This window comes from Sprattus sprattus (assembly GCF_963457725.1).
Source record: "Sprattus sprattus genome assembly, chromosome: 8".
NCBI classification, from domain to species: domain Eukaryota; kingdom Metazoa; phylum Chordata; class Actinopteri; order Clupeiformes; family Clupeidae; genus Sprattus; species Sprattus sprattus.
Window position 1 is genome coordinate 4561870 of NC_137927.1, and position 24128 is coordinate 4585997.

Below are 24128 nucleotides of genomic sequence, written 5' to 3' on the forward strand. Positions count from 1 at the left end.
TTCGTCAGTCAGTCTGGCACAACCCCATGCATTTTCGTTTCCGAGATGGGCAGGTGCTTAGCTTGAGGTTTAAAATCATTAGAGTTCCCTTAACCAATCAGCAACGTTTAGTTAGCATTCGGTCTGTCTCTCCATTACTAACGGGGCCATCTGTTAGATTAAACTCTTCCCAAAGCCAGTTGGGAGAAGAGCTACGACGTCCTTTCCGATCATAAAACTTACAAGACAATCCTCTTGTTCTCCTTTTAATTTTCTGATGTTCTCGAGAGTTGAGACAATGCTGGTAAACTACAAACTCCGCAGGACTACATGCACCTCGGCAAGGCGAGTTTTGCGTCACAGCTCTGAACTGTTCGCTGATTGGTGCGGTTGTAGGGTGAAGCCTGGAAACGATGTTAGGTGGGGTTAGGCCAGACTGAGTATGAGCTTGAAATCAATTCAGGCGGAAATACGTAGGCTGGTGTGACTGCTACACCCACAGAAATATGTTGTTCCCATCATACATCTTGATCATAACACTGAATTTACATAATAACATACAAATGAGCTCACAGGTTTGTTTACAAAAAATGTATTAGTAAGAAGTCATGTAAGGTGATGTGCACACAAGATAAAAAAATATCTCATTATGAGACTTTATGGGCTCTGTGCAACTCCACAATTTTCACAACTTCGTTAAAAATCAACATAGTTATTTCACAGAGCGACGCATAAATGTAGATGAGCCACCCAGAGTGCATTTGGGTCATTAGAAGCAGTCCACCTTCTTCAGGAGGGGGTCGTTGGTCAAGGGGGTTGACACCATGTAGGAGAACTGACTAAATCCAGGCACACGGTTACAGGCTGCACCTGTGGGATGTTTGGAGAAGGATTAGCCAGTAGGAGGGATTATAAGATATCCACTCCAGTCTAGAGATCTGTGCTTCAGTTCTTAGCTGAAACACATTCTCCACTTGCCCTCGCTCACACACACACACACACACACACACACACACACACACACACACACACACACACACACACACACACACACACACACACCTCTTACCTTCTCTCCCTCTCTGTGACATGTTTAAGGTTTCTCTCATTGCCCCTTGGTTTGTTCCCCTCTTGTTTCTCTCTCTAATTTCTGTATGCACCAAAATGCATATTGCAGTCATAAGACCTCATGGACAGAAGGGAAGAGCTTATCCTTCAAACTTACATACAGTTCACAAAAAAAAAAAAAAAAACACAAAAAATGTACCTACAAATTGTATTTAAGACTTTGAAAAGGACCTGCAGTCACCCTGCTTTTGCAGTGCTTTCTGGGTGTTCCTCTACTCACCATATTCCCCTTTGATGTTGGCACAGATAAGGGCCCCAAAGAACCATGGGTAGTGTGTCTTGATTCTGGTCAGGGCTGTTTTACACGCGATGGACGGCTCCATCCCTGTCCTCATCAGCTCAACCGCAAGGAAGCTGCGTATGGGAAGAGAGGAGAAAAAGAACAAGAGAGGCGTTAGAGAGAGAAAGAGGTCATCAAAACAGCAACATAGAAATTGAATAGATGAGGGCCGTAAAATGGGCTGAAGGACGGATAAGAAGTTTTCTTAAGATAACCAGCAAATGATAGAGGGAGAGTCAGGTTGACAAAAACCTGGGCAGGAAACGCATCATCACATCACCGTCGCCCGTGGCAGCTGCTCCTCCCACTGTGCTGTCTGCATATGATCCTGCACCAGCGATGGGAGAGTCCCCCACTCGACTGACAGACAGGACACACACACACACAGACAGACAGACACACACACACAAAAAGAAACACACACATGAAAAACAGGCACATTGACCACAACATTGCCAGACACAACACAGACATGTCACCCTGCACGTCTGGTTGGTCTTTGCTCTGTAAAGATGCTGAGGTCATCACACACTCGGAACAGCGGGCCACTAGGGCAGGTGTGTTTAGCTAATCATGAACTGAACCTCCCTCAGAACAGCACTGTAGATCATTCCGGTCTGTCTAATTTGCTTTGCAATGACCAGACACACAGATATGTCACAAAAACACAGTGAAACATAAATAAATAAATAAAACTCAAAACTCAGCTAAACTACTCTAATGGTATGGTACGACTGTGGACAGCATTTATACAGTGTTTTTGGCTCACACAGCATCTACCCATTCCCTCACAGATGAGGAAGCCAACCTGGACATCGGGACAGTCTTGCTTAAAGACACTTCGACACTTAGTGAGGAGCAGTCATGATTGAACTAGCAACCGTTCAATTGCTGAACGACTCCTCTACCTCCTGACTCACTCGCCACTGACGGTGCTACATAGTGCTCCTAGTAGACTAGTCTGACCCCAGAGAGGGTTTGGTTCTGATCCAGCTGGGTCCACCTCAGGTCTGGGCCAATCTGTTTTTCAGTCAGCTGCCATCTGCTAGTTTGTTCTTTTCATTCAGCGACAAAAGGTTCATACCCGGGTACTTTGTGTTTCGCTCCATTGGTCGACGTTCCAGCTGCCACGTTCCCATTGCGACCAATCACAATCATTCCTGCAGATGACAAAAGCCAAACACAATCAGGCACACCAAACAACACAAAGGTTTGAGTTGCCAGCCAATCAGCTCCCTGCCTCTGTGGCTGTTGTAAAATGTACAGCACACAAAAGGCACGGGTGATGTCAGCCTAGGAAATGGGAGGGCTGACAGGGCTCGAAGGGGGGAGTTAGGAGGAGAATTTAAGTGCCCCAAAAATACCTTTATGAGTCTAAAAAATGGCAGACCTTAATTTGTAACACCCCAAATTATCCCACACCAGCAGAATTATAAATACAGCACAGCTTGCTAAAGAGAACAGGCCCTGAGAGAACCAGTGGGTTTAAGCATCCTGCAATGAGAGTTCAAGAGATAATAACATAATGATAAGCTCCTGAGTATTCTGCTGGCACACTCTGCGACATACAGCCCCTGTGCTTTATTTCACTAAATACATGAAACATCTGGAGGTATGAGGAACAATAGCACACTGATGCGTTGTACACACACATCATAAGGATTAAGGCATTAAGTACACAAGGCATCGTAATACTGCTTTGTACAGACGATTAGTGTACTTCACCATACTTAGTTCCAGTCTAACAAGGGCAGAGTGTTACTTTATTATAATATGTATGGCACCCTTCCCAGGATGCTTTGCTGTGCCACAGTACCAATGGTATCGTGTGAGTGGATGTCCAGTCTGGTGTGGTTCTGTTGACCTGTCCTCTGCGCCCCAGGGCTGGGTTTGTAGGGCCCACAGGAAGTTCTTGAATCAGGAGACACGTTCTGGAAAAGACAGAAACTGCTTCAGTCCTTCTCATGGTTCTGCCAGAGCACAGAGACAGAGAGTGCTTGAGGGAGATGTTTTGCTAGGAGAAGATTTGTTTTGTTGCAGCTCTAGTCTCCTCATAAATTATGCAGAGACAAAGTTAAAATAGATGGAGCAATTGAAGAATAAATGAGAAGTGCTCCAGGCTATATTTATGCTAGAAACTATGAAAATGCTCTTTTAGAAAAGTACTTAAGCAAGGCACATAGAATTTGAACACTGTCAAATTACTAGAAAGAATTAAGAGATGTTGAAAATATGACTTCATCTTTGTAACAGATTAACAAACAAAGCTGTTTCAACACACTGAATTACTTTTTTCATTCAGCTTTTAAGAATCTTGATGACGGCAGTAGTTTTTTCATTCGGCTTCCGAGAATCTTGATGACAGCAGTCGTTTGTTCTTATTGCTTTTTGTCATCCCCCCCCCCCCCCCCCTCCTTACCCTAAAGATTTGTGGTGTTCTGAGTTAAAGGTGACTCTATTAGACACTTGGGGGTGGGTAGCACGTTGGTTTAATCTGTCCGCGGCAGTGGGCTGGATGGATCGTGAGCGGGTTGTGTTGGTGTCTCAACTCCAAAGGAGAGAGAGAGAGAAGAGAGAGGGCCAGCAGAGGCATCATGTAGGGATCTAACTTCCTCTTCCATAAAACCCACAATGCATTATTCATTGTGGCATCCTTTCATTGCGCATATTTTAACACATAGACACACACACACACACACACACACACACACACACACAATTGCATATTTCTGAGATTCTGATTAAGTCGATATCCCTCCAAATGTTCAGACGAAAGCCTGCATGGATACACATGCAAATGAGGCTTGACAAACTCACAGGCCTACCATGGCCTTGGGAGTGTGCATTTATTAACCCCGAGATGATGATGATGATGGTGGTGGTGGTGGTGGTGGTGGGGTCGATGTGGTAAGGATAAGGATGATGAAATAATTATGTATTATGATTTTAATAATGAAAACGTGATGATTATAATATTATTCCATGCCTGAATGGGGACTGAATGAGAATATGGGCCAAACTCAACATGCCTATTCCCTGGCCAGTCTGGGAACAGCTCTGTTCACTGAAGTCTGCTGTTCTGTGGTCCAGGATTGCACCCAGGCTGCTCAGACCAGATGAACACGCTTCCCATCACATGTCCATGCTGAAGCTGAACACTAAAAGACTGGAGAATAACACCCAGCCACTACGCAATGCAACTGCATGGGAGCGTGACCTGTTTCCCTGCTGCACATACAGAGCCAGACTGAAGTACTGTGTTGTGAACCATGTGAGCGTGGTGGTGCAGTGGTTAGCGTCAACGCTTAGCAAGTGGTTGACCTGGTTCGATTCCTAATCCCAAGACATTGTGCTTGCTCTAAGGGGGTTCAGGCACTGATACATTAAACTTTTACCGGATCCCGTAGGAAGGACAGCAAAATGTTCCTCTTTCAAAATGAATGCGCTGTCAATATCTGTGAGATATGCTTGCTCACGTTATACTTATTAGCAGCGAGGCTAGCTAGCTACTATGTGTTTCAATGGATTTTTGGTGTAAGCGTTAGCAATAACCTAAAAATAATGGTCTAGAGAGCTTTATTTAACACCAACAATATTCCGCAACATTCGTGTTGCACATACACAACTAACCGAGTCAATGTAGACATTAAAAAAGTCGTGTAGATAGCTTAATTCACATAAAATATTTCCCACTAACAGGCTCCAGAGACGCCGCCATCTTGGTACGATTTTGAATCTACCGCTTGATCATCTGTCCATCATCGTATAAAGCCCGCCCCGGCACTTTGATTGGCTGTACTGTTTTCGACCAGGAAACATTTTCCCCCAACGGAGCAGTGCCAGACCGAACTTCCAGACCAAATAATCTTGTGGGCGGGGTTCGGTGTGGTATCCAGGCTAGACATTTACATTTGCTGCGTTGTTTCAGGAGGGAGACGCGTACATACCTTCCTGTAGTTAGGCTGGCAGTTCTGACCCAGCCATTTGGCGTATATACTCTGGGACGTGTTGGTTGTGAGGTCTTCGGCTTTGAAACCCATATTCTGTGCAAATAAAGCCGCTGCAGAGACACAAGCGCAATAGGATCAGGCGTTATGGTGGACGACTATAAAGGTCCTACTATATGAATCGTATCATATCTGGTCAGGATAAAATCAGGCGTCATGGGGAACTACTATAAAGGTCCTATGTGTGATGTATGTATGTGTGGTGTGATGTAAGGTGTAACAGTACCAGTCAAAAGTTTGGACACGAGTTCCGGTAAGATGTTGGAGTGAAAAGTCACGTAATTTTGAGCTCTCTCAACTCGGCGACGATAAACCCTTAAAAATCATAATTTAAACAAATACATTCAATAATATATAGGAGGGAACCAATAAAGAGGCCATATATATCAAGAAAATCAAGTCAGAAGAAAATAAAAAAGGAAGAAAATGGATCAAAATTCTGACAATGGAAAGCGGGAAGAGAAGAACGGGGCAGGTGCAGAACCAGCTAACCTAAATCAACTAATTGACTTACTAGCACCCATAGGCAAACAACTGGATGAGGTGAAAAAGGAGGTCAAAGAAGTCAAACAAGGGATAATAGATGTGAGGAGAGAAGTAAAGGAAGAATTCGATAGATTCCGGAAAGAAACTGACAGCAAATTCGAAGGAATTAATGCCGACATGAAAACGCAGCATGACCACATGGAGGAAGCCCAAACACGAGTAGCTGAACTGGAAGAATGGCAAGTAGAAGCTAAGAGCGAGATGCTAGCTATGATGGCCCAGACCCTAAAGATGCAGGAGAAAATGACGGACCTCGAGGGGAGGTCGAGGAGGAATAACATTCGCATTTTTGGCATACCGGAGGACACGGAGGAGAACTCAACAAGCAAGTATCTGGAGCGCTTCCTAACCACCGAACTCGAATTACCTAGTGACACTCCACTCGAGATACAGAGAGCACACAGGGCCCTGGCACAGAAACCACCACCGAACGCACCCCCAAGATCAATGGTAGTTAACTTCCTACAATTCGAGACCAAGGAAATGGTGCTCAGTCATGCATGGAAAAGGAAAATTCACGTGGGAGGGAAGAGGATTTTTTTCGACCATGATTATGCAACTGAAGTGGTCCAGAAAAGAAAAGCATACGGAACCATTAAAAAAATACTAAAGGGAAAACAGATCCGCTTCCAGACCCCGCTAGCGAGGATGCGCATACACTGGGGAAGCGGAGTCAAGACCTACGACAGTGCAGAGGACGTGGCGAGAGACATGAAGGAGAGAGGTTACGAGGTGGATCTCCCGAGAGAAGGCACCGCGACCGCAGGGAGGGAGAAGACAAGAGACCGGGCAGAATGGCAACAGGCGACTCGAAGCAGGACGGGGAGGATGGCTGTGGCTGCTGCTAAGGAGAAGCTGAGGGGGTTTCAAAGGGGAAAATGAGCCTGGCTCGCTGACCTGAATGGATGTGTTAAGGCCCAGTTAGACGGCCTACAAGGTATGTTAACGGACCTCTGCAAAATCCAACGTAACTGACGCTGATTGAGAGAGACTAAAATAAGAGAGTTGGACATGACTAGAAGGAGGGGAGCCCTACGGAATGGGTTTGATTTCGGTTCTAGGGAGGGGCCCTTTCTGAGAGGAAGGATACCCCCTCAACCTACCAACGGGACTTGGGGGAGACGACATCCCCTTCTTTGGAAGAAGTTTGTGTTTTGTTTTATTGCATTTTATAATTTCATGTTATGTTTTATTGCACGTTATGCAATGTTAAATGTTCCTTGTATACTCAACCTAGTGCTGTTCATGATTTCGATCTAGGATTAGATGGGTACGACTGTTAGAATGGTGCCACTTAATGTTAATGGTTTAAATACCCCCAAGAAAAGGGACAGGGTTATTACTAAATTAAAGAGGGACAAAGCCCAAATTATTTATCTACAGGAGGCTCACCTCAACAAAGTAGAACATGACAAGCTAAAGAGATACGGTTATAGACATGTGTATAGTAGTTCGTTTAGGGGAGGTCCCAGAAGAGGTGTGACGATTATGATATCAAACCAGTTACAATTCGAATACGAAAAAGAGATAAGAGATGGGGAGGGAAGGTATATTATTGTGAAAGGGAAGCTCGATAATGTGAAGGTTACTCTGGTGAATGTGTGTGCGCCCCCAGACTTTGACAAACACTTTTTTAGACTGCTATTTGATGTTATTTTAATTTGTGGAGGGGATATGAATGTAGTTTTAAATTATAACATGGACACAACGAGCCTTAAAAAAATCGAAAATACAAATATCAAGATACGTAAATACATTATTGGAGGAGATGGAATTAGTCGATATATGGAGGAATCTACACCCACTAGAAAAGGACTTCACACATTACTCGGCGGTGCATAAAGTACACTCTAGAATAGATTATTTGTTTGTGGATACAGGTAATGCCCACAGGGTTAATGACTGCCATATAGGAGGTGCAGATGTGTCCGACCATAACTCGTTGTACCTTGACATAGGCATTAGTAACCGGAAAAGAATAACCAATTGGAGATTGAATGTGAGTCTGCTGAATAATGAAGAAAGGAAGAACAAAATCAAACTAGAATGCGTTTCGTGAACGAACTGCGAGAGTGTGCTTGCTCTGTTGCGGCCATGACAGAGAGAACAAGTGCCTATGAATTAACATGTATTTACATCTACTCAATGAGTGTAGTGGGGCCTTCTTCCAATATATTTTAGCAAACAACCAAGCTCAACCATTATATTTTGGCTCCACTGACGTTTAGACATATGAGGGTATCTGTGTTGTTCTGTTTTTGTTTGTTTGTTTACTTGTTTATTGTGAAAGGGTCTAGTGTGTTACATTTAGCTTGGAGAAGTCTTAAAATAGGCTCCAAGTGACATGATCTCTTATGGGGTGTAATTATTCCTCCAAAGGTCGTGTTAATCAATGAGTGCACCTGAATTGTGCGGTATTTGTTGAGGAAGACTTGGGCTTGTTTTGATTTTGTATTGGTTGCGGATGCAATAAATCTTGTCTGTGCTTCAAATGTAAATATATGTATTGTCTCTCTGTATTATGAAACTTGCATATTTACTAAGCACAAACATTTCAGGTGTCATGGTCATAATAGTTCCAGAGTTTCGTTATACTGACTTACTGAGCTCAGTGAATTGTTGAAATTGTTATCTTGGTTAAAGGAAACATCTCTGCAACAATATTGGAATGAATGCGGTTACATAGCCAGCTTTACTTAAAGTTTATTGTAAGATATAGCTTGTTAGACTTAATGCAGTTAGAGTTAGACTGTAGGTCTAGAATCTAACGTAAGCAACACTTTTACTGTATAGCTAGAGAGCACTTGTATCACATTGGTTTATAGTCTGTCAAATTAGTTCTAGTTATTGGTGTTCGTTGGCATACAAAGTTAGTCTTCTCTTATAAGCCTAGTTAGTACATCTGATTAGAGCTAGCAACCATGAATTGCAGATTAAGGGGTCCCCTATCTCAGTGTTCATTTTGGCAGCTATTTTTAGATTCAGTCTTAAGACAAAAATGCATAATAGTTTTAGTCACATTTAGTCATAGTTATCCTTCTTAGTTTCAGTCTAGTTTTCGAAAACTCATTACAATTTAGTCTAGTTTTAGGCACATTTAAAATTCCATATCATAGCCACATTAAACTCCTTCCCTTCCCTTCTCAGGCCCAGGGACCTCCTGTGTTGTGTCTACTGCATAGTAGTCTAGCTTGCAGTACTTAAATTGTGGATGCAATTAGTCTCCAAGATACAGATCTCATGCCTACAGCTGAATTCCAATTAAATCAATGTAAATAATAATTTAAGGCAATAGTCACCGTAAACATTAACAGAAATATTTTGAAATACGGTTTCTTACGGTGTTCAACGGGTCGTACAAGTTGAAAAGGACAAAAATCTCTCTCGAAAACCGTTGGTTTGGGTAAGTTTATACTTAACGTTAATCTATAAATAGACATAGTATAGCGATTTCTTAACAAAGCGGCCGATATTCTACACAGTTACGCTACTTGATTAACAGAATTGTCATTCAAATATATGAGAATATCACGTCTAGATACAACTACTATGCCTAGCTGGCCTTAGAGTTAAATCAACCACATATCCTCCATATGAAATGCTGTGAAATCTCATTACCAACTGATTTAGCTAGACGGATAGTTTTGACAGTTGAAAGTGGTGTCCAAATAGACAAGGCTATTCAAATCAGTCACATATTCATTTATGTTTTGCTTGATTAATGTTGTGCGTAGCCTGTCCTATAGTCCATACTGCAATGAGTTGGTATAACTTAGCTAGGATATGCTACCTCATAGTTATTTAACGTTAGCTAGCTAAACGTTTACCAAGGCTAACGTGAGGCTTCAATCGAAAATGATTAGCTAGCTATCCAAGCTAGCTGACACAACCTAAACACTCGACTGCCCCTTTGAAGTCAACTGAACGTTGGCTAATATATTCTAATAACTAGTTATCATTGACAGTTACTAGCTAATTTACCAAACTCCTTTCTTGTCTTAAATTGAGCAGTTGCTGGTGTGAGCTACAGTCTGGGAGCTAGCAAAGCCATTTCTAGCTCTACTTCACAATATTGCTGCCTAGTGTAATAAGTTAACGTAAAACATAAATGTTTATAAAGTTTCAGACATAAACAGGATACAACACACCAGTTACCAATTGATATTATGTGTTTATATACCGAAAATTTCAGTAAATCCAGATAAAGATGCTGCTGCTGTTGGTCCCGTCGAAAACCCTGCGAGTCGCGATCCTGTCACTTGTTTCCATGTGAAATCAATGGAATGCTTCACTTTTTGGCGCTGTATTGACAACTGTCTGTCACTCGCACACTGTGCTTGTAAATTATTTTTCAAGTTCGCACGTACCTATTTATGCGAGTGAAATACTCGCAATGTAGAGCCCTGGTATGGAAGGTGTCTCTTAATATACCTAGTTATACAGTTGAATGGAGAGGGAGAGAGAAGAGGTTCCTTGGAACCTTGGCGCAGGTGTCAGTGAAGCACAGGTGCAAGCCAGTTAATGAGCCTATTATGATGTCATAATGCCCCACAGTTCTGCCATGCAAGTCTATGGGGGAAAAAGGGGGATGAAAAAGAGGAATAAAAAAGGAGTGGCAAGGTGTACCGCCACGAAAAGATATAGCAGGTTGCACCGGATCGGGCCGGACATTTCGGTGTTTGAACGGCGTCTCTATCTCAATCGGGCGAGGCCTGATTCGTCGCAAGAAAACGGGGAGAAAAAATAACGATGAACAACAGTGTGCTTCCCTTCGGGCAAGCACACTAATTAGAAATACAAAAATATATTACGGAAAACGACAACGAGATGGTGGAGCCAACGATGGTTTGGGACGTCTTGAAGGCAGTTATGAGAGGCAGACTAATTTCGGAAGCTACTTACGCAAAAAAAATTAAATTAAAAACGTATTCGGAAAATATAGAGAAACTGAGAGAACTGGAAAAAGATCACCAGAAATCGGCTGACTTGGATGTACAAAAGAAAATTAAGCTTGTAAAATTAGTAGGGCTGGGCAACGATTAAACTTTTTAATCGCGATTAATCACATTATTTCCCTGATTAATCACATTTTTATACGCAATTCCCAAAAATGAATAAAAAGTAGTGTATAGCGATATGTTAAATGTACTGCCATATGAACTAAAGTGCCATTACATTGGTTGTGCAAACAAACACTTAACATCACCATTTTTATATAGTAGCAGTTAAATAAAATAAATAATTTGTGTTAATTTCAACTTAAACAATTGTATCAAACACAAAACTAAAGCTTATTGCCACTGCATTAATGTAAGAGTGTGGTGAAGCACCAAAAATGTGATTACATTTACGTAAACCAGAAGGAAGTTAGCCAAGGTGTATTTAATTGTAAAGACATTTTTTATTTTCTAACATAGCTCTTCCCTTTGTAAAGTCCTACAGAAGGCTATGAACAAGATTGACAGTTCAATCAGATTAACTCAACCAACAGCAAACTCGGTAACCACAATTACCTCAGAGTTAAAGTGCATTCTATCGATGAAAAGTGGGCGCTGCATTCACATGCTTTGACTGTAATGAAAACTGAGGAGAGACATTATGCTGAAACGTGCGCGGGACACTTTATGGTGGAATGTGCCCAATAAAGTCGCCACACTTAGCATCAGACAGTGTACGAAATATGATCGCTGCTGCAAGACAACTGCCTTTTGATCATGTCTGCTTCGCGCACAGTCTCCAGCGTTCTGTCACAGTATCTCTGCATAACAGTGCGTTTAACAAAGTCCTGGCCAAGTGCAGAAAGGTTGTGGGGCACTTAAAACACAGTCCAGCAAGTGTAGCAGAATAAGAGCAACAACAAGTTGCACATGGACAGAAGAAGCAGTCGCTTATGCAAGACGTTCAAACCAGATGGAATTCTACCCTGGACATGATGAAGAGCATCCGCAGAAACGAACCACCACTTTTGCAGTCCTCTCCTCTTCATACAACTCGTGTATTCTCCGTGTGAAGGTGACCGTCTTTAAGAACTTTAAATTGAAAATGCCCATGTAAAATCTCCGTACCCGTCTCCATGTTTGTTTAACCATAGTGTTTTTTTCAGCGAGCAACCATGAATTGCAGATTAAGGGGTCCCCTATCTCAGTGTTCATTTTGGCAGCTATTTTTAGATTCAGTCTTAAGACAAAAATGCATAATAGTTTTAGTCACATTTAGTCATAGTTATCCTTCTTAGTTTCAGTCTAGTTTTCGAAAACTCATTACAATTTAGTCTAGTTTTAGGCACATTTAAAATTCCATATCATAGCCACATTAAACTCCTTCCCTTCCCTTCTCAGGCCCAGGGACCTCCTATGTTGTGTCTACTGCATAGTAGTCTAGCTTGCAGTACTTAAATTGTGGATGCAATTAGTCTCCAAGATACAGATCTCATGCCTACAGCTGAATTCCAATTAAATCAATGTAAATAATAATTTAAGGCAATAGTCACCGTAAACATTAACAGAAATATTTTGAAATACGGTTTCTTACGGTGTTCAACGGGTCGTACAAGTTGAAAAGGACAAAAATCTCTCTCGAAAACCGTTGGTTTGGGTAAGTTTATACTTAACGTTAATCTATAAATAGACATAGTATAGCGATTTCTTAACAAAGCGGCCGATATTCTACACAGTTACGCTACTTGATTAACAGAATTGTCATTCAAATATATGAGAATATCACGTCTAGATACAACTACTATGCCTAGCTGGCCTTAGAGTTAAATCAACCACATATCCTCCATATGAAATGCTGTGAAATCTCATTACCAACTGATTTAGCTAGACGGATAGTTTTGACAGTTGAAAGTGGTGTCCAAATAGACAAGGCTATTCAAATCAAATCAAATTATTTCCTTTTCAGGTTCCACAGCAGCCACCGGCTAACTTTTTCAAAATAAAAGCCTGTGAGCAACAGACTTTTAGAATAATAAAATAAATAATAAAACCTGCGTTAACGCGTGTTTAAATAATTGTCGGCGTTAAATGATTGATGGATTAATGCAAGATTAACGCGTTAACTTGCCCAGCCCTAAAAACTAGAGATAGAAAAGCATCTAATAGAGGAGATAGAACGGAAGATGCTCTTCTATAAGCAAAGTTACTATGAGATAGGCCCGAGAGCCACTAAACTATTGGCGAGACGAACCCGCAAGCACCTCGCAACCAGTCAAATACATAAAATTAGGGACCCTCTTACAAACCACTTAATAACAGAGCCAGAGGATATAGAAAAAAACATTCCAGAGATACTATGAGGAACTATATACACAGCCAGAGTCTGCACCAAGAGAGGAGATCAAGTCCTTTCTAAACACACTAGACCTACCAAAGATTGGACAGACACAGAACGATTCCCAAACGAGGGAAATTTCAATAGAGGAGGTGGTGGAGGCCATAAACAGATTAAAAAACGCAAATGCGGCTGGGAGTGACGGCTACGCGGGAGAATGGTATAAGATATTCAAAGACGAACTGTCTCCCCTGTTAGTTAAATCCTTTAATTGGACATTACAAAAAGGCAAAATACCACCATCATGGACAGAAGCAAAAATAACAGTCATACCTAAGCCGGGGAAAGATAGGGAAATATGCGGAAATAATAGACCAATATCGCTACTAAATTTGGATTACAAGTTATATACATCTATCATTGCTAGACGACTGCACGCCTTTACACGGGATTTGATCGACGAGGATCAAACAGGATTTGTGAATGGGCGACAGACACACGATAACATTAGGAGGACACTGCATATTATAGATCAGGCAAACAATCAGAAAAGAGGCACGATACTGGTTAGCGTAGATGCCAAAAAGGCGTTTGACAGGGTAAATTGGACTTTCCTTTTCACAGTGCTAGAGAAGTTCGGATTCAATGAGAAATCAATACAGATTATCCGGACGCTATATCAACGACCTACAGCTCGAATTAAAATAAATGGAAGCCTATCTAACAAGTTCGATCTACAGAGATCAACCAGACAAGGGTGCTGTTTGTCACCAACCCTGTTCGCTTACTTTATTGAACCATTAGCCCAAGCCATACGAGAAAATAGAAGAATCCAAGGAGTGACAGTGTGCGGAGTAGAACATTAAGTCGGCCTCTTTGCAGATGACGTCATTGCATTCCTTGAACGGCCTAGTGAGTCGTTGCCAGAATTTCTAGATCTCTTGAACACATATGGACAACTATCAGGATACAAGATAAATATCACTAAAACCCAAATACTCACCATCAATTATACACCACCAAAGGAGATTAAAGAAAAATTCAATTTAAACTGGAATCTAAAGAAAATAAACTACTTAGGAGTAGAAGTGACTAGAAACATACCAGGACTATATAAGGCGAATTATGATATAATTAACCGAGAATTATTAAAAGATATACATAGATGGACCTAGCCTGGCCATTACCAGCCTGTGACTCCATTTCATTCCGTCTTTCAGTCTGGGCCAACCCAATGCATTTTGGTTTCCGAGATGGGCGGGTGCTTATCTTGAGGTTTAAAATCATTGGAGTTCCCTTAACCAATCAGCAACGTTTAGTAAGCATTCGGTAGATTAAACTCTTCCCAAAGCCAGTTGGGAGAAGAGCTACGACGTCCTTTCCAATCATAAAACTTACATGAAAATACTCTTGTTCTCCTTTTAATTTTCTGATGTTCTCGAGAGTTGAGACAACTTTTCCGATAGCTTTTCATGTCTTTTCCTCCAAGGCGAGTTTTGCGTCACAGCTCTGAACTGTTCGCTGATTGGTCCTACAAAATTTTGAGTCCTGGAGACGATTGTCAACGGGGTTAGGCCAGACTGAGTATGAGCTTGAAATCAATTCAGGCAGAAATACGTAGGCTGGTGTCACCAGGCTAAGATGGACCACCCTAACATTGGATTTTAGCTCAAGGATAGAATTAATAAGAATGAATGTACTACCCAGACTTTTATATTTGTTCCAAGCACTACCGATAGAGATACCTCAAACGCAATTCGTAACATGGGACAGGATGATATCCAGATTTATATGGGGGGGGAAGAGACCAAGAGTGAGATTCAGAACCCTCCAGCTAAAGAGGGAGAAGGGGGGCCTGAGTCTGCCCAACCTGAGAGAATACTTCCACGCGGCCCAGCTGAGATATGTACATTGTTGGTGTTAACTGGATTATGAAGCAAAATGTAAAGAAATGGAAAAATCATTTGGAATGTGTCCGATACAGAGTATTATAGGAGATAGAGAAAGATTTAAGAAGGTTAGCAATCAAATGGATTCGATCACAAAATTAACCTTGGAATTATGGTTCAAATTACTTAGACATAGTAATGCGGAGAAGGATGCAAATGTATTAAAATGGGTGGCTTTTGATAGCAGTTTTAAATCAGATGGGCAGCGTGGGGGACTCAGACAGTGGGCGGACAAGGGCATTACAGCATGGTGCACACCGGTGAAAAAGGGGAAGATCATGAGTTTTCAAGACTTGAAAACGACATATGGCCTTCATTGGCGGGATTTTTACAAATATCTACAGATACGGGATTATTATGGGAAACAGATTGGACAGGAGCTCTCTCTAGAAATGAACCAGGTAGTACAAGTATTGGTTGATACATATAGAGGGAACCGGGTCAGGACTATAACTACATTATATAAGGCATTAATGGATGACAAAAGCACAACAGGATATATTAAAGAAAAATGGGAAAGAGAATTTGACATGGAAATACGTGACGATGAATGGGATAATATGTGGGAAAAACATAAGACAACAACCTGTTCACGAGCCTGGAGAGAGTTTTCCTGGAAAAATCGTATACGTTTTTTCATCACTCCTAAAATATCTAATAACTACACTGAAAAAGAAAGTCATGTTGGAGGAATTGTGGGTCATCTGATGCTAACCATGCACATATTTTCTGGAATTGTCACAAAATAACAGGGTTCTGGGGAATGGTACATGGGTTAACACAAGAGATCCTGGGGTACGAATTTCCTATGAACCATGAGCGGATGTATCTGTATATTTACTCAGAGGATATTGTACATGATGGAGACTCATATCTATTCAAGATACTTATGGTTGCAGGGGAAAAGGTAATTACAAGGAAATGGGGGGGGGGGGGGTGAGGATCTACCCACTCAGACCCATTGGGTGGACACAGTGGGGGAAATATATATGATGGAAAGACTGACACACAGGCTACGGCTGACAGGCCCACAGATGGACAGTAAATGGAGGAAGTGGACCCTATGGCAGTTGACACAGAAATTACATGACAGCAGGTTTTTCTTTTCTTTTCCCTTTTTTTGTTTTCTATTATTTATTTTATTTATTGTTTAATTTTTAATTCTGGTCGTCGATGTTGTTGATGACGACTTGTATTTGTGTTCTTATTGATGAATAAAAAGAAAATTGTAAAAAAAAAAAGTTTGGACACACCTTCTCATATTTTGAGATGTTTTTTCTTTACTTGTTTTATTTTCTACATGGTAGATAACACTTTTTTTTGTTAAGTACATCGTACATGTGTTCTTTTGTAATGTCTTCAGTATTAATCTACAATGTAGAAAATAATAAAAGCAAAGAAAAAACTTTTGACTGGTACTATATGTATGTGTGATGTGTGTATGACTGCTGAGATCTCAAATCTCAGTGCTTACCTGCGCCCCATGTAAGAAGCATTTATGTTTGTATGTGTGTGTGTGTGCTACTGAACGTTGTACCTGACTCCCCTGCCAGCAGCGTGTGTGTGGTGTGTTCCATCACAGCTCGTGCTACGCTGATGGCGTTCTTGATCCTGCGCAGGTCTGCCACCGCACCCACCTCCATTGTATCTCTGAATCCAGGGAAACAACCCCAGTTAGTGATGGAAAAAGACCTGTTTCTGTCCAAATGCTTGTTTCAAGTGTATTCACAAGGCCTCTGTATGCTTATGTACACGAATGCTTGTTTGTATGTGCACTAACACATGAGTTTAAGGCCTCTGTATGCATATGTTCATTAATGCAGAGTGCGCAGCCTTTAGATGTTGTCCTTGAGCATCCTTGAGATCCTGTAGGGATGCTCTATGTACAAAGCTTTCATTCACAAAGCCTTTTTTATTTTATCATTCCTAGTTATAAGTTGCAGATGGACTTATTTTCACATACTGTGCATCACCGTTATGGTGACTCTTCTTGTTACTTTGGATTGAAATAGCTGAAGTGTTTAGGCTTTGGGAGTCTCTCCTCACCCGTTCATGATCATGGCGTCCAGCGTGGTCTCTCCATTCTCGTCAGGACTCCCTCCATAGCCCACGCTGCCATCGCACTGCTCCCACTCACAGGTCATGCACCCCTGCTCCACCGCGTCCAGCGCACTCGCTCCCCTCTGCAGGGCGCTCCACGCTTCAGAAACAACACACTCACAGTGAGGCTGGCTCACCATCAGGGCACAGCAAGAAACTATACAGCACATGGAACATGTAGGTCTGGCTTTCTCTCAGGGCCCCTATCCAAGGCTAGGCATCCTGAATCGTTCAGCCCTTTTTGCAACACTCCTACTCATAACTAAATAGAAACTTACCACTTCATAGCACTATGAAGGATAAGCCAGTTAACATATCATGTATGACTAACACTCCAAAGCCAGCTGAACAAATGCCAGGTCAGAGCAAAGGTTTGCAACGAGACAAGCCACAGGGTCAAAGACAAGAAGGAGTTCTGAAGAATCTGAAAAGTAAAGGTGTATTTCAACTTCAACTTTTATCTTTGTTTTGTTTATTAGGATGTGTCCTGTTTAGTTTTAATATTTTCTGATAAATAACAGCTAACATATGTTTCTACAGAAGATACCCACTGAAATGTTATGTAGGATCACAATGCAGCCTCCAAATACTAATGAATTGTAATTTTAAAATCTTTTCCAGTGTCCTTCCAACCAGGTTTACCCATCTGTCAGTAAGAAATGTTTTCAAGGAAGTGAGATTCAGTTAAAATAATATAACATGCAGTTTGATAACATATTCTTTTATACATTACAGGTCAACTTGATGCAACTTGAACAATAAGCATGACAAAGCCCTTGATAATGAACAATGGAACGAAAATATTGTTTATGAACAGATGGTGCAGCTTGCTAGAAGAACATATTGTTACATGAAATAGTTTTCAATTAACACCCACTTAGACATGCTCACACACACGGACACAGTTGCCTTGACAAAGTGAAACAAACAGTGGTGGTGATATATATTCAATTTATTTATTTCATGGATAACACAGAACTTTAAAAACTCACAAACAGTTCTGCCTACTCAATAAACATTACATTTACATTTTACATTTACATTTAGTCATTTAGCAGACGCTTTTGTCCAAAGCGACGTACAAGGGAGAACAATCAAGCTAAGAGCATTAAAAAACCTGGTGTAACAATAAATATTGCTTATAAAACGACATAGAAAGAATAAAAAAAGAAGTGCGGGCCTGTTGCTGCTTAAGTGCAGGTTGAGGAAGAGAGGTGCCAGTTTAGGAAGAGAGGTGCTCTTTGAAGAGTTGGGTCTTCAAGAGTTTCTTAAAGGTAGGGAGGGACGCTCCTGCTCTGGTAGTGCTAGGCAGGTCGTTCCACCAACGTGGAACTACAACTGAGAATAGTCTGGATTGCCTTGCTTGCACTGGGGGCAGTGCCAGACGACGCTCACTGGATGAGCGCAGCGTCCTGGGTGTGACATTTGCCCTTACAAGAGCATTTAGGTAGGTGGGAGCAGACCCAGTAAGCACTTTGTAGGCAAGCATAAGTGACTTGAATTTGATGCGAGCAGCTACTGGCAGCCAGTGGAGCTCAGTGAGTAGCGGGGTGACATGTGCCCTCTTTGGTTGGTTGAACACCAGGCGCGCCGCTGCGTTCTGGATCATCTGTAGTGGTTTTACCACGCATGCCGGCAGGCCCGTTAGGAGGGCGTTGCAGTAGTCGAGGCGGGAACCCACCAAGGTTTGCACCAGGAGCTGGGTGGCATACTGGGTTAGGTACGGCCTGATTTTGCGGATGTTGTAAAGCGCAAAGCGGCATGACCTCGCGACAGAGGCAATGTGGGCTGTGAAGGTTAGTTGGTCGTCAATAATGACCCCGAGGTTTCTTGCTGTTTTGGATGGAGCCAGAGATAAAGAGTCAGTCTTGATGTTGATGTTGTGGTGGATGAACTGTTTGGCTGGGAAGACCATCAGTTCTGTTTTGGCCAGGTTCCCAAAAAGTTTGTGCAGATGCATAAGGTCAGGCTATGGGGAATACTTTGCAACAAATGTTTATAGGCATTATGATAAGAGAACAGCCAGAACAGTTCAACTGCCGTAGGCACTGTAGTGAGTAGGCTGGTACTAAAAACACTGAGCAGATACCTAGCTGCCAAATGCTGCTCATGGAGAGAGCATAGCAATGTGTCCCCATCTACATTTGCCATTAACTGTTCAAACATTTGCCCCATCAGTAATAAAGTGGGACAGCGAGTACAGGTGTCTTAAAGCTCCAGCCACCAGTGGGTAATACCGTGGGACATGAAGTACCGGTGTGTCAAGGCTCCAGCCACCAGTGGGTAATACAGAGGGACAGCGAGTACAGGTGTCTTAAAGCTCCAGCCACCAGTGGGTAATTCAGTGTGACAGTAAGTACAGTTGTCTTAAAGCTCCAGCCACCAGTGGGAGTGAGTACAGGTGTGTCAAGGCTCCATCCACCAGTGGGTGATACAGTGGGACAGTGGGACAGCAAGGACAGGTGTGTCAAAGCTCCAGCCACCAGGCCTAATATAAGTTGCTTCCCTTGTACCGTTTTTCTATTGAATTCGAAATTGACTCTCCTTAAGGCTGCATTATGCTAGGCTACTTTGCTGATGCTACAACTACTTCTACCAGCACCACTACTATTAATACTATTACTACTACTAATAATAATAATAACAACTAGAAAATGCATTTCCTGAAGGAAATACCAGTGCATGAAATGCAAAAGTTAGGAAAGGAAGAAGAAAAGAAAGAAGAGTGAAAGAAGGAAAGAAGAAAGGAAAGAAGAGTGGAAGAAGGAAAGAAGAAAGGAAAGAACAGTGAAGAAAGGAGAGAAGAGAGGAAGAAGGAAAGAAGAGTGACAGAAGGAAAGAAGAAAAGAAAGAAGAGTGAAGAAAGGAAAGAAGAGTGGAAGAAGAAAGGAAAGAAGAGTGAAGAAAGGAAAGAAGAGTGAAAGAAGAAAGGAGAGTGAAAAAAGGAAAGAAAAGTGAAAGAAGGAAAGAAGAGTGGAAGAAGGAAAGAAGAAAGGAAAGAAAAGTGAAAGAAGGAAAGAAGAGTGGAAGAAGGAAAGAAGAAAGGAAAGAAGAGTGGAAGAAGGAAAGAAGAGTGAACAAGAGTGAAAGAGAAAGAGAGTGAAAATATTGAAAAAAGGAGATAAAAATGGAGTGAAGAAGAGAGATTGAGTGTGAGAGAAAGTAGACTGAGAGGGAGAGAGAAAGATTGAGAGATTGAGTGAAAAAAAAGTAGAGAATGGAAGGTGTCTTAATGTTCCTAGTTACAGTTAAATTGAGAGGGACAGAGAAGAGGTTCCTTGGATTTGGCGCAGGTGTCAGTGAAGCACAGGTGCAAGCCAGTTTAAAGACCTTATTATGATGTCATAATGGCCCAATGTAAGTCAATAGGAAACTTTAGATTCGTTTTTATTTAATATCTTAAAAAGTATAAAGTTTAGAAAAGTGAAAAAGACATAGCATAAGTGTCCTTTACAAGACCTACGCGACAAAGTTTGAATGAAGTTTCTACGTTAAGCGGTTCGGGCTGAATTAATCGCAGAAAAAGGTGAGAAGAAGAAGAAGAAGAAGAAGAAGCCTAGGAATAACAATACAGGGCATTTCATGCACTGTAATAACAATAAAATGTAGTATAGGATTTGGTTTCAGTGGTAGTGCAGAGCTGCAAAGGCAAGAGGTTAGGTTCATCCACTTTTTGTAATGGCCGTAAGGGTGTGTCTGTGCATATGTACAGTATCCCCACACTGTTTACCACTACAGGAATGCTTGCAATAGCCCCTTATACATGTGTCAATGTGATCCGATCACATCGCGTCTGTTCCGATAGAAACTCGCAATGCGGTTACAATTGCCTCATGTAGGCTAGCACTGGCTTAGATGTGATCCGGTCGTTTTTCCGCCGATGTCTGAGCCTTTCGAGAGAGGTGGTTTACACCGATCGTTCAGCTCAGAAAAGGGCGTGTCAAATAAGGCCGATGTGACGGCGGTGACAGCCTGCGTGGAGATGACCCCAGCCTCTTATAGGGAGTGCCAAGGCAGGGCTCACTCACAGCGAGTGATCTCAGGGGAGTCAGGTCTCATGTGCAGAACATATTTTATGTGAATAAAGGTCATCTACACGACTTTTTATACCTCTAATCGACTCGGTTTGTTGTTTATATGCTTCACGAAGGCTGTGAGGTCAAACGGAATAGTGTAGGTCTTAACTGGAGCTCAACTCAACTCAACTTTTACAGCTAGCTTGACGCTATCAAACACATTGGAACACATAGTGGCTAGGTAGCTAGCTGCTAATAGTAATGGATCAACTGTACTAATATTAAATGTACTACTAACATGCCATTCTTAAATTAAAGCCAGTGGCATGAGTATTAACGATTAACGAGTTAACAATGGATACCGACAGTTAGTATACCTAGCTAGGTAGCATTACCATTGGATGTGAATGACAGTTATGCTAGGTCTTGTTAGCCCTTGCTATGCCCAAGAAGGAGCATTGTTTCCGGGGATTTTCACTTCACGAGTGGGGGCAATGCAGTCATCTGGAGAGTTCAAAATGCTACTAAACGAAGGGAAATCTACTGTATGGAGATATTTCTGCTTAGTAGACAATGCAGATTCTCATTAGGCTGTTGGATATGTCCAATGTAAGGAGTGTGAAGTTTTAATGAAATATGATTGATGCAACTCTCGTTCTCCACAACAACATGGATAAACCTGGATGGTTGGATGTAGTTTCAGAACGAACGTCGGCGTGCAAAAAGATCTTCAATGGTAAGACTTGTCTGTTGTGCCTCTGGTGGTGTCTCATAAAACGTGAGTTTTATTAAAGCATAACGTGTGAATTGTGTAGCTATTTCATTCCGAGATGGCAGGGTAGTAAAATGCTCCGCTGCCAAAATAGATTACATGTTTTTAACTTCGGGGTTAATTCCCTTTCCTTTAAGTCTGCTGCTGGTAAGTAAATGCAGACAGCCGGAAATGTTAACTAACGGAATGAAATAGCTACACATTACACACGCTATGTTTAAATAAAACCCACGTTACTCACATACTGGTTAACACTGTTACAGCGGGTGTATCAACTGTACCCATGTCTCAACTGTACTAATACCACTGTCAATTATGAGTTCAGTAAAAGACGGAGCACAGTTTTCTACCGTTGTTGAAACACATCCACGCGTAGACTCGTTTTCTTTCCGTTATTCAAAGAAAATATTAAGAACTATATAGCCTACTGATAGAAAGAAGGGAACTTTTAGCCACTACACTGCCTTTGCACAATGCGGATCCACGTTGATGTTGTTAGTAAACAAACCAGGTGGGAGCACATCTCAGTCGTCTTTGAGCATGCCCGAGGCAATGTAAACGGATCACATTTTGCACATGTAAACACGTAACGACAAGAGCCGATTCCCTTGAAAATGTTCACACTTACACGCGAATACGATACGATAAGTTGACCGGATCACATTAGCACATGTATATGGGCCTATTGATTCATTCACCCTGCAACTTGTCTCTACATCGCTCGCAACAGTTTTGTTGTGAATCTTTTGAATTGGCCTGAATGCCTGAATCCATTAACCCATTGACATTACAACTATGTTAATTTGGCATTATAGTGTGAAGACCCTAAGATAATGGTCAATGCTGGGGGTGTCATCATTAGGAAATGCCATCAGAGCTAACAACTTTCTGTTGTTAAACTGTAGTTAAATAAATGGTAGAGAACAGTTCAAAAAAAAAAAAAAAAACACACACACACCCACCTACACAGATACATTTATCCTAGATATATCCTACACAAAACCTGGGTGTATTGAAACTTCATGTAAAGTAACTGTCCTGTTAGCTTTAGTTAGGCTACGAACAGCCAAACTGAGTTAAAGCACAGCTGGCAGATTTGTTCCAAACTAATTTTGAGGAAAACTAAATTATCCTTCAAGTTATCTGTATAGAACCAGCAAAGCGAAATGTGACTTTTTTCAAGTCGGCATAGATGAAAGCAAATTAAGGATAGTTAAGGTAATTTACCTGCTGCAGTCGCGTCTCGGAATGGCCAAGTGTTTATGACTAGCGGGAGTGAAGCTTCAACAAACGGCGACGCAGATAAAGACAGGACAAACAAATATATATGATACATTTGTAAAGGTATCCTTTATCTGTAGGGCATGACTGCAAACATAGACGTAAAAGAAGTCAAAACATTTACTAAATGAGTAGATGAGTAAATCTGCAGAGCTGCATGGCCCTGGCTTTTCTGTTTCACAACTTCCTTCTTCTGTCACATGACTAAACAACAAGTCTTAAAGAGACAGCGTTCATTAAAACAAAGAACGAGTACGTTCATTCCGCTTTAAATGCCTTTACCCTCCCAAATTTCCCCAGACATGAAAATATCCAAATCATTTGTCGTTAGTAACATCTTTGAAATAATCATTGTTTTATATATATTTATGGAAAGATATGTGAAACGTGTGTTGTATGGGCGGTCACAACTGTGATTAGGACAATGTGTTAAAGGCACAATATGCAACAATTATGCTTCAGGATTAGGGTTAGGATAAGCAGTTTAACCTTAAAATAACAGCTTAAAAAAAATTGGGGCGCTACAATGACTTTTAATATGGAGAATTGCGTCCGTGCCAATGGTATAGCAGGGCCGATAGGCATATAACTGCCTTCTGTAGTTTTGCCTGCTGATGCCCGCCGACCTGACTTTACCTTCTGCCGATCTAGTAAGTAGCTTATTTGCCGTCTTGCTTAGTCTTGTGTTGCACATGATTGATGTTTGACTGTGTAAGGACAGTCGTTGAGTAATTAGTTTGTCATAATGTCAAAGTCAGCACATTTCAAGAGATTTCGTTAGTTTTAGCTGCTAGCATA

At 41.6% G+C, this 24128-nt stretch overlaps 1 protein-coding gene across 1 annotated transcript; it reads right to left on the minus strand.

Annotated features, from left to right (window-relative positions):
* Positions 1-151: 151 nt before the first annotated feature.
* aga (aspartylglucosaminidase) lies at positions 152-23474 on the minus strand. Its single transcript, XM_080843207.1, has 9 exons — positions 23277-23474; positions 17208-17361; positions 16699-16811; positions 5335-5447; positions 3204-3318; positions 2472-2547; positions 1640-1747; positions 1328-1461; positions 152-849 (listed from the first exon to the last, which is right to left on the minus strand). Exons 1-9 carry the CDS (start codon positions 23383-23385, stop codon positions 749-751), a joined length of 1023 nt encoding a protein of 340 aa, XP_080699333.1. The 5' UTR covers positions 23386-23474; the 3' UTR covers positions 152-748.
* Between the last annotated feature and the right edge of the window lie 654 nt (positions 23475-24128).

Coding starts and splice junctions, on each gene's coding strand:
- aga (XM_080843207.1), bottom strand. CDS start 23,385: ATGTATCATATATATTTGTTTGTCCTGTCTTTATCTGCGTCGCCGTTT. Junction 5,448..16,698: donor GCTGCTGGCAGGGGAGTCAG/GTACAACGTTCA, acceptor GTGTCTCTGCAG/CGGCTTTATTTGCACAGAAT. Junction 850..1,327: donor CAACATCAAAGGGGAATATG/GTGAGTAGAGGA, acceptor AACATCCCACAG/GTGCAGCCTGTAACCGTGTG.